Source organism: Rhinoraja longicauda, chromosome 10 (assembly GCF_053455715.1).
Source record: "Rhinoraja longicauda isolate Sanriku21f chromosome 10, sRhiLon1.1, whole genome shotgun sequence".
Classification (NCBI taxonomy): Eukaryota; Metazoa; Chordata; class Chondrichthyes; order Rajiformes; family Arhynchobatidae; genus Rhinoraja; species Rhinoraja longicauda.
Window position 1 is genome coordinate 42,132,734 of NC_135962.1, and position 11,022 is coordinate 42,143,755.

The 11,022-nt window shown below is 39.5% G+C and overlaps 1 protein-coding gene across 1 annotated transcript in view; it reads right to left on the reverse strand.

Annotated features, from left to right (window-relative positions):
* LOC144597671 (uncharacterized) overlaps window positions 1-8,975 on the reverse strand; it is a 42,698-nt gene extending 33,723 nt beyond the window's left edge. Inside the window, exons 1-8 of the mRNA XM_078407195.1 lie at window positions 8,924-8,975; window positions 8,338-8,394; window positions 7,449-7,575; window positions 4,203-4,292; window positions 3,238-3,261; window positions 3,034-3,087; window positions 1,136-1,323; window positions 988-1,030 (exon numbers count right to left, since the gene is read on the reverse strand). Of these exons, the coding sequence (XP_078263321.1) occupies window positions 988-1,030; window positions 1,136-1,323; window positions 3,034-3,087; window positions 3,238-3,261; window positions 4,203-4,292; window positions 7,449-7,575; window positions 8,338-8,394; window positions 8,924-8,975 (635 nt within the window). The remainder of the gene's footprint in view (window positions 1-987; window positions 1,031-1,135; window positions 1,324-3,033; window positions 3,088-3,237; window positions 3,262-4,202; window positions 4,293-7,448; window positions 7,576-8,337; window positions 8,395-8,923) is intronic.
* Between the last annotated feature and the right edge of the window lie 2,047 nt (window positions 8,976-11,022).

The following is an 11,022-nucleotide window of genomic DNA, read 5'->3' on the forward strand; positions in this document are numbered from 1 at the left end:
CCTTGCTTACCACTCCAATTTAGTCTGCACTGAAGCCAACACCAACACTGTAGAATTTTTTTCCCCGATATAAATAACACCACCCACAAGAATGCTGAAATAATCTTTGGCAGCGAGCCAAAGTATGATTTATGGCTTTGCCAGCTGTCAAAACTGTCAAAGTTTGTCATTTTCCTTGATATTTGGAAACATTAACAATTATTTGAAAAACTATTTGACTTTAAAAAGTTAATACACTTATAATATGCAACAAACAATTAAAACATATAAGCAATTCAATTAAATCAAGAAAACTCATTAGTTGATACGCGTTACCCCATACAGCAATTCTCTACTATAATGAGTCAGGTTTCCGCTTTTGTGACAGATTTAATTCTGTCCAAATTCAATAGGCAGACGTTAGAGTTTGGTGAGGAATTGCTGGAGATTTGAGATCCACTGCAGAATTCTTTATGAACTATGGTGAACCATTGTTAGAAAGACCTATCAGTTTCATGAGGATTTTGCAGGAAAATCCAGGTCAATGTACCTTCGGTAGCTCACAACCATTTGGATTTTCTGAATCACAATAATACTCAACTTTGAAATTAATTTCCTGACTGGAAAAAGAAGCACAAATATATTGAAATATCTACCAGATTAAATTTGATTAGGGATAGTGCAGTTAATAGCTTGGAGAATTAATTGGAAGTTTGGGAACAATGCTTAACTCGTCGATTTGATTATTTCATGATTAATAGTACTTCAATAAAAGAATAATGCAATCTTATTAAAAATATATATATTTTGTTAAGAATGAAATAAATAGTAGATAGCAGAAAACAAACAAATTATTTTGTGAAGAAATTATTCCTCTGTTACTTTATAATTATTGTTCTGATCCCAAATACACACCACGTGGACAACTGACAGCATTTTATGCACCACAGTGCTAAAACCAATTAAAGATGGCACTAAAAAGGTATCTCAGTGGATCTCAGTGGATACATTTCTAAAGTCCATTCATGGAGCGATCCAAAAGACGGTGGCTCTGTTAAATAGATTAAAAATATTATTATTTTTCTTAAAAATAGACATATTTTCTGATGAAGGATTTTCAGTCTAATTCTATTACACTAGCCAGTCTTTTATTTACCTAGCAGTTCCGCAAGGAACTCTGTCTTTTGTTTCATTTGTTCACTGCAGTCCAATACTCGACATCGAATTTCTTCCAACTCTACTTTTTTTTTTAAAAACACCTTAGCATGTGGAAATTCAGAATACTGAGATTGATGTTGCTGTAGAATATCTCTATATTGCTTTATATAATCCTGGTACAATTGCCTGTCAAAATATTATTTGAGGGTTAGATATCTCTTAAGCAATGAAAACTCAAAACATGTGCCAAACAATAGTTATAACAATTCAATAAAATATTCTGAAAATAGACATATAATCAATTTCTTATATGTCTCAAACACAAACTTTCCACTAGCCCATTCTCAAACAACAAATAAATCAAAACTTGTCTTCTTTTAAAATGTTACAGTAGAAAAGCTATCATTATCAGTAGAAAGGCTATCATTTATTCCCCAAAGGTACTCGAGAAAATGGTATTTCATAGGTCAATGTAGTCCATCTGGTGAAAATACAAGTACAATGTTTCAAGTAGTGAGTTCCTGAATTTAAATTCAGTGATGCGAAGGAATGATGATGAATATCCAAGAACAGTTGGCGACTCAGATGGGATTGTTTCACAAAAACATATACACATAAACATTTTAAATCATGTTAGAACATTCCTACACTTTTTTATAGAAACACATACTGCTAAGTTCATTTTTGACGAATGAGCTTCCGTCAGCTGATCAGAAAGACTGGTTATGGTTCATTATCCCACTCCCATTAGCTCCATTAGCTTTCTTGGCCAAATTCAAAGACTGATCACGAATATATGAATGACTCGACTGATCTCTGAAATTCTGTTCAACTCAGAGCTGAACATAAAGAGGAATATCCTATTAAACCATACTTTCACTTTGCAATGTCATTGATCTTCACCTTTATCTCTTACTCCATCCATCACTGAAACTCTTAACCACCTCTGGCTAAGAATATATTTTTCTCATTAATCACCTCATCATTCTCTGGGAACTCCAAAACAAAAAGAGCCTTTACCAAGTTCCTGTCACAAATTATCATTACTCATTACCTATGAGTTCTCCCTAATCACTCATCATGTTACATTTAGAATCCTTGTCCATGTCCTTAAGATTTATCCATTTTCTCAACTTACTCCAGCATCAATTCTCCAAAGCCTTACTTCTGATGTATACTGATTGCTCTTTAGTCTTTCTTGATGCTTTGCTCTCCCAAAATTCTTCTCTAAATTCATTTACAAATTTGCAGATGACACTGCCTTGGGGAGGGGGGGGGGGGGGGGGTGGTGGTGGGCGGATATCAAACAATATCGAGACAGGGTACAGGAAGGAGATAGAGAGCTTCATAGCATGGTGTCGAGGCACCAAGCTCTCCTACAATTTCTCCAAAACAAAAAAGCTGGTCCTCAACTGGAGGAAGTGGAATTGGAGTACAGGGCCCAGTCTGTATCAATGGCGCTGAAGTGGAGATGGTCAACAATTCCAAGTTCTTACGTGTAAATATCACCAACAATTTGACCTGGTCTAATCACATCAATAATACGATGAAAAAAGCACACCAATGCCTCTACTTCCTCAGAAGAATATGGAAATTTGGCAGGTCCCTAAAGACACATATTAATTTCTACATTTGCACCATAGAATGCATCCTAAAGAAATGCATCAGTTTAGTATGGCAACTGCTCTGCCCAAGACCGCAAGAAACTGCAGAGAGTTGCGGACACCATTTATACTTCACACTACCTCAGGAGAGCAGCCAACATAAGGACATCTCACATCTTGGTCTTTCTCTCTTCTCCCCTCCCATCAGGCAGAAGATATGAAAGATTGAAAGCATATACCACCCAATTCATGAACAGCTTCTTCCCCACTGATATCAGACACTTGAACAAACCTCTTAAGGATGTATTCCCGGTCTTTCATTATACCTTGTTGCAACCCTTGCAGTTTTTTTGGGGTTTTTTGTGTTGGTTTTGCGATTGTGTGTTATTGCTTTATTTTTATTGCTTCTTATTGTTAGACTGTGAGTATCGGAATTTCGTGCAAAAGACATGTTTTTTGGATGACAATAAAGGCTATTCTGATTCTGATTCTGATTCTTTTATCTGCACTTTCTTTGTAGCTGTAACACGATATTCTGCACACAGTTTTCTTTTGCAGGACATACTCATACATGGTTATGATTTGACTGGATAGCATGCAAAGCAAGGTTTTTTCACTATATCTTGGTACATGTGACAAAGACAAATCAATACCAATATCTCTTGTGACAGAGCATTCAGCTACCTTGATGCTATTTATACTTTTCTACTTCTTTATGCCCTTAAAAACTCTACAAAAAAAGCTTTCCTGATTTTGACCTCCATGGCAGAAAGAACTGTTCTATTATATATTGTCACTGGTAATCTCCCAAATATATTTATTTACTTGAAGTGAACCAAGGGTTGTTAGCTACAGAGACATATAAAAATGTTCACATAAGTATAGGATCATTGTGGGAAAAATATCTGGAAAAAACAATAGTACTCTGGATCTTTGTCTGGATCATGATATTATTACCAAACCTAACACAAAAGGTTACCAGGGTAAATGAAAAACATTAATGTATAACATTGAAGTAGGGTGGGTGCAGAAACAATTCACAGGAAGGTTGCCTGGACTGGAGAGCTTGAGTTGTAAGAGGTTGGATAGGATGGGACTGTTTTCCCTCTGGCAAAAGGAAGTTGAGCGGGTAACCTAATGGAGGGGCATAGATAGGATAGATATTGACAGACACTTTTTCCAAGTGTAGGAGACTCTAAAACTAGAAGACAGAGATTTAAAGTGAGAGAGGAAATATTTAAAGGGGATTTGCAGGGCAAATTTTCAGACAGAAGGTGGTGGGGTATATGGAATAAGCTGCCAGAGGAGGTGGTGAAGAGGCAGGTATACCGATAGAAAAGATTTGTAAGGATATGGACCAAATGCAGGATTGGTGTAAATGGACCTCTTGGTTGGTATGGATAAAGTGGGCCAAGGGACTTATTTCCATGCTGTTTAACTCTATGAATTTATATTGCTTACTTATCTCTCACAGTACAGGCATGCTGTTCTACAAGCTGTTTCTCAAAATTCTCTTCATGCTGTGTTAGAAATAAACGTGTTGGCTTCCACCTAATCCACAAGAAGAGATATTAGGAAAACATTTCAACATATTAACCTTTAGTTCCAACTGCACAATACATTGGCGAGTCCACACTAGGAGACACTTTGTCAAGGAAGGATATACTTATAATGGACGCAGATCAGAGTATATTCAGATTGGGGCCACATTGAAGTTCAGAAGAATGACAGGTCTTCTTATGTAGGCACTGAGGATCAAGGATGACCTGCTTGAGTTCTATGGGCGATGAGTGACTGATGTGATTAACATGGGACCTGAAGACTCTACTAAAAATTGTCAAGTGGTGCTGGAGTGGACAAGTGGGTAGTTTAGAAAATGATATGGTTCTTCTGCCATTTTTGCCAGCCTTCTGCATACTCTTGGTGAATTAGCCTGAGGTTCTCTATGCCATCCTGAAATCTCCTTCTCAATTTTGAATCACCATGACTCCAGGATTCCCACAATCCTGGCTTAGGTTAGTTAGTTAGTTAGTTAGTTAGGTTAGTTTACATATTTTCCAAGGATACTTTGAAAATGTGCTTGTATACTTGTATCTACACAGATGGTAATGTGTATGAGGACTCTTGGTCTTTTCCTTCTTTCCAAATGTGGGAAATAAGATTGTCAATTTGATCCTGGCATTTATCTCTGCCAAGTATTGGAATGTCAGCAAGTATACCATCTGTTCCCAAAGCCTTGTGCTTTTCAGTCGACTTATCTATATACTAAAACTCGTTTGTTTGTTTGTTTGTTCCTGAACTGCCAAAACGTTACACGATAGCGTGACAATTGTAGGCCCACCTTACTCACCGCCGTCCTTTTGGTGCTAATAGAAGAAGTTTAATTGAAATCGGTGTTATATTTTTTAAGTTATTCACATTTAAAAATTTAAATCTATCTCCTAGCGAGGGAGGGGGAGGGAGAGGGAGAGAGGATAAGGGGGTTAAGGGGGATGGATTAGGGGGAGGGGAAGGGGAGGGTGGAGGGGAAGGGGGAGGGGAAGGGGAGGGGAGGAGGAGGGGGAGGGGAGGGTAGGGGGAGTGGGTGGGGGGGAGAGGGAGGGGAGGGGGGGAGGAGGGGAGGGAGGGGGAGGAGGGGAGGGAGGGGGAGAGGGGAGGGGGGTGGAGAGGATGCTGCACCAATGCAGGAGAGGTTTGGGTCCAACGGTCCACTTGATCTAGTGGTTATTTAAAATCTTGATTAAACAAAATAGCTTGCTGTGGAATTAATCCTAAAGTGGGAACATAAAGAACAAAATCCTGTGTTTAATAGATGTACCTCTGTTCTTCAGATCGAACCTTAGGTATTTGAGCCAGAAATTGATTTATAAGCATTGAAAGTATTTACATGTGTCATGGTCATCAGCGAATTTCTCAACCATGTGTTTTTTCCACCCAGCAGCTGCTTTTTAGGTAACAGGTTTTCTGTTACATTTTAACCTTCACGTGCCAATAAAACCGTCAAAACTGTTTTTATATGCCTCGAGGCATGGTGATGCTTCTAACCCGAACACCTTAAATTTCCAGTTAATTGAGCTCCCGGGTGTCATGAGCCTCTTCATTTTGTTAATTATATGAAAACATTCTGCTTCCTGTTGGTTGGGGAATCAGCAGAATTTCTATGACCCATTGTCTGAGAAGAGTAGTCTTTTCAGAATCCTTGAGACATTCCACATTGATTTTCATATACCATTTCTGTTGCCACCATGAGTTTGAAAATGGACTGATGGAAATTAAATGCAAAACTTGTGGGTTAAAGTTAAGCAGCATTCCTTAATTGTAGTCTTCGTCGAACAAGTATACTATAGCACTTCCAGAAGTTGTATGCCATTAGTAGCCACATTCACCTGCTGCTGCCTCAACCTTCTGTAACAGCAACATCAATCACTCTCAATAAAATGGCTGAGCACAATATTCCTTCATTATTACTGTCGGGAGTGATGCAGGTGAATGGCCTAGAGTAAAAAGGAGTTTTATTCAAAAATGTTGCTAATAACAATGTTAAAGATGAAGAGTGTGAAATATTCATGGGATAAACATAGAAAGAGAAGAAGCACAGGGTGTTTGCAGGCCGTTAAGACCAGTATGTTTGAGTAGTCAACCTGGAGTTTAGTGAGGCATTTGATAAATTCCATATAATGAGGCTAATCAAAAAGTAAAAGCCTCGGGGATTCAAAGATAAATGTTAAATATGGTTTAAAAAATGGCTCAATGGCAGGATGGCAGGAACCAAATGCTAAAGATTGCAAATGGTAAAGAACGGTAAAGAGGCTTTGAGCCTTGAATATTGTTACCAGCATGATTCTACAGGTCTTAGTATTTTGTTCCTTGCTTTTAGGCATATAACTAATGACTTAGACATAAGTTCTGAGACCATAAGGAAACATTTGCTGGTAATATAAAATTTGGCTTGGTGGTTGTCTGGGAGAAGAAAAGCTTTAGACAGCAGGAAGATGTAGATGTCCAGAGACTTGAGACAAAAGTATGTGGTACTTGCACAGCACAAAATGCATTAAACGTGCCACAACGTATTCCTACAATTAACATTATTTGAATAGATAACCAGCTGCTTGAAGGTTGAATACTGACTGCTATTGGATGGTTCTAAACTTCTTTATAGAATCATTGTTCCTAAACTAAAGAGACAATTAAGGGCCGGCCACCATGATAGGTCTGGAGTCACATAGGTCTGAATGGGTATGGGCAGATTCCTTCTTCAAAGGAAATTAGTGATCAAGTTTGCATTTTGTGAGTATCAATCAATTCATGGTTACAATTGCTGAGTGCAGCTTTTTTCTTCCTATTCCCAGATTTCATATAATTGGATTTTCAGAATGGTGAATATTTTTTGAATTTTAGATTGTACATGAATCGCATTGAATGGCGGTTGATCAGCCATGATCGCATTGATCAGCCATGATCGCATTGAATGGCGGTGCTGGCTCGAAGGGCTGAATGGCCTACTCCTGCACCTATTGTCTATTGAATCATTCTTCATTCAGTCTATCCCTATATTGCTAGGGAAACTTCTGAAACCTCTTTTGAGGATTTGAGTTGAAAATTGTCCTATAATCCCTCCAATCTATTCGTAATGCATCACACAATTAGTGTTTATTATTCTATAAGTATTTCACTGTATTTGAAGCTTGATTTTTAAAAAAATCTTACACTTTAAAGTTCTCTACAGTATGTGTACTTATCTTCTGCATTCGATTAATTTCATCATCAAGCTGGCTACTTTTCACACGCAGGTCATCAATATGTTCCCTTTTCTTTAATATGTTTTCAGAATGTACTAGAAAACACACAAAACAAGATAGAATTGAAAAATCTATTTATTTTTTTGTTTATCAATTTGGTCTGAAGTACAACAAAGCCTGTTTTATCTTATAGTGCTACCTTCAAAACAATTCAGTCTGCACAGGATTATTCTGTGGTTAACAACTGCAAAATTCATAATTATATTTTGATGCTAATCTTCGGATACATTTTGCCCACACTGGCCACTTCATGATAGTGATAGTATTGTATTGTTGAATAATTGCTGAATAATTGCTGCACCTACGTGCAGCGCAGGTTCACTAGGTTAATTCCCGGAATGGCGGGATTGTCGTATGTTGAAAGACTGGAGCGACTAGGCTTGTATACGCTAGAATTTAGAAGGATGAGAGGGGATCTTATTGAAACATATAAGATTATTAAGGGATTGGACACATTAGAGGCAGGAAACATGTTTCCAATGTTGGGGGAGTCCAGAACCAGGGGCCACAGTTTAAGAATAAGGGGTAGTCCATTTAGAACGGAGATGAGGAAAAACTTTTTCAGTCAGAGTTGTAAATCTGTGGAATTCTCTGCCTCAGAAGGCCATGGGGGCCAATTCTCTGGATGCTTTCAAGAGAGAGCTAGATAGAGCTCTAAAGATAGCGGAGAAGGGGAGAAGGCAGGAACGGGGTACTGATTGTGAATGATCAACCATGAGCAAAGATTTTTGCTTAGATCCCCAAATTATAAGCTATACTTGCATTCTAGTGTATTTTTATTGACATTTAATACTTACTCTGAATCTGTTCCTTAATTCCTTTTTGCCGTTGTGAACCTTGATCCACCTGAAATACTAGCCAAATTTACATAAGCATGAATAACTTTAAAAACTGAAAACTAAAATATTAAATGTTAATGACATACTTTAAATTGTATTCTTTATTTAATGAGTTGTGATTCGATTAGTCTTGAAATTTAATGAGTTGTGATTCGATTAGTCTTGAAATTTAATGAGTTTGTGTGTTATATGTTATATGTTATAAAAATCGTGCCTAACATTTCTGTGACGGTATACTGCAGTGTCAGAGCCTGCCTTTTGGATAAGACTTTAAAGAAATCTACTTACAGGGATAAATATAAAAAGATCATGTGACAGTAATTTGAAGAGAGTTGAAAATTAATCACCAATATCTTTACAAATATTTATTCATCAACCTACATTACCCAAAATAATGTTATTTGTTATTATTTTGTCATCTTAGAGCAAATTGCGATGTTCAAATTGAGTGACATTTTTTCTACATCAGAACAGTAATCACATTTCAAAGTTCTCCCTAGGGTACCTTAAAAATGCATGTAAGGCACCAATTGAACATTCTTACCTAGTTTCAGTAAAATCTTATCCAGATTTGTTAGCTTATTTGTATTATCCATCTCTCCTGAAAGTTATGAAAAAAACAACTTAACAACTTGAAAATATTAAATATTCCAAAAGAAACACTATTACTTTAAAGAAACAGAAAATGCTGGAAATGCTCAAAAGTTATAACAGAATTAATATTTCAAATTGATAATCCTGAGGCAGAACTAATGAACTGTAAATTTTGCTACAAACCTATTAAATAAAAATTTTAGTTGAATATGTTATGAGCTGAGAGCAATCCCAAAGCAAAATATTGCAAATTCTGGAAAACAGAAATATAAACAGAAAATGCTAGAAGTAATCGGCAGGTATCACAAAAGAGTAACTCAGCGGGTCAGGCAGCATCTCTGGAGAGAAGGATGTCGGGGGGGGGCGGGACAAAGAACGGATATAGGTGGAGACAGGAAGACAGTGGAAGAACTGGGAAGGGAGAGGGGAAGAGAGGGACAGAGGAACTATCTAAAGTTAGGGAAGTCAATGTTCATACTGCTGGGCTGTAAGCTGCCAAATTAATTTCCATCTACCTCGACTCCATCCTATCCCCCCTGGTCAAATCCCTCCCCACATATGTCCAAGACACATCACATGCTCTCCGTCTCCTTAATAACTTCCGGTTTCCAGGCCCCCACTCCCTCATCTTGACCATGGATGTCCAGTCACTCTACACCTCCATCCCCCACAAGGATGGTCTTGAAGCCCTCCGTTTCTTCCTCGACCATAGAACCAGCGAATCTCCATCTACTAACACTCTCCTCCGCCTAGCAAAGCTGGTTCTCACCCTCAACAACTTCTCCTTTGACTCCTCCTACTTCCTCCAAACCCGAGACGTAGCTATGGCCACTCGCATGGGCCCTAGCTATGCCTGCCTCTTTGTCTGGTACGTCGAACAATCCCTGTTCCAGACGTACACTGGCCCTATCCCCGAACTCTACCTCCGCTACATTGACGACTGCATTGGTGCTACCTCTTCTACCCAAGCAGAACTCACTAACTTCAGACATTTCACCACTAATTTCCATCCTGCTCTTAAATATACTTGAACCATCTCCAACATCTCCCTACCGTTTCCCGTTTCTGGATCTCACCATCTCCATCACAGGAGACAGACTAGTGACTGACATCTACATCTACAAACCCACTACTCCCACAGCTATCTGGACTACACTTCTTCCCACCCTGTCTCCTGCAAAAAGTCTATCCCCTACTCCCAATTCCTCCGTCTACGCTGCATCTGCGCCCAGGATGAGGTGTTTCACACTAGGGCATCAGAGATGTCCTCATTCTTTAGGAAACGGGGCTTCCCTTCCACCATTACAGATGAGGCTCTCACTAGGGCCTCCTCTATGTCCTGCAGCTCCGCTCTTGCTCCCCCTCCCCCCATTCGTAACAAGGACAGAGTCCCCCTTGTCCTCAACTTCCACCCCATCAGCCAACGTGTCCAACAAATTATCCTCCAACATTTCCGTCACCGCCAACTGGATCCCATTACTGGCCACATCTTCCCATCTCCTCCCCTTTCTGCTTTCCACAGAGACCGTTCCCTCCGTAACTCCCTGGTCCACTCATCCCTTCCTACCCAAACCACCCCCCCCCCCCCCAGACACTTTCCCCTGCAACCGCAGGAGATGCAACACCTGTCCCTTTACCTCCCCCCTCGACTCCATCCAAGGACCCAGTCTTTCCAGGTAAGGCAGAGGTTCACCTGCACCTCCTCCAACCTCATCTATTGTATCCGCTGTTCCAGATGTCAACTTCTCTACATCGGCGAGACCAAACACAGGCTCGACGATCGTTTTGCTCAACACCTACGCTCAGCCACCTTAACCAACCTGATCTCCCGGTGGCTGAGCACTTCAACTCCCCCTCCCACTCCCACTCCGACCTTTCTGTCCTGGGCCTCCTCCAGTGTCATAGTGTGGCCCACCGCAAATTGGAGGAACAGCACCTCATATTTCGCTTGGGCAGCTTACAGCCCAGCGGTATGAACATTGACTTCTCTAACATCTAGATAGTTCCTCTGTCCCTCTCTTCCCCTCCCCCTTCCCAGTTCTCCCACTG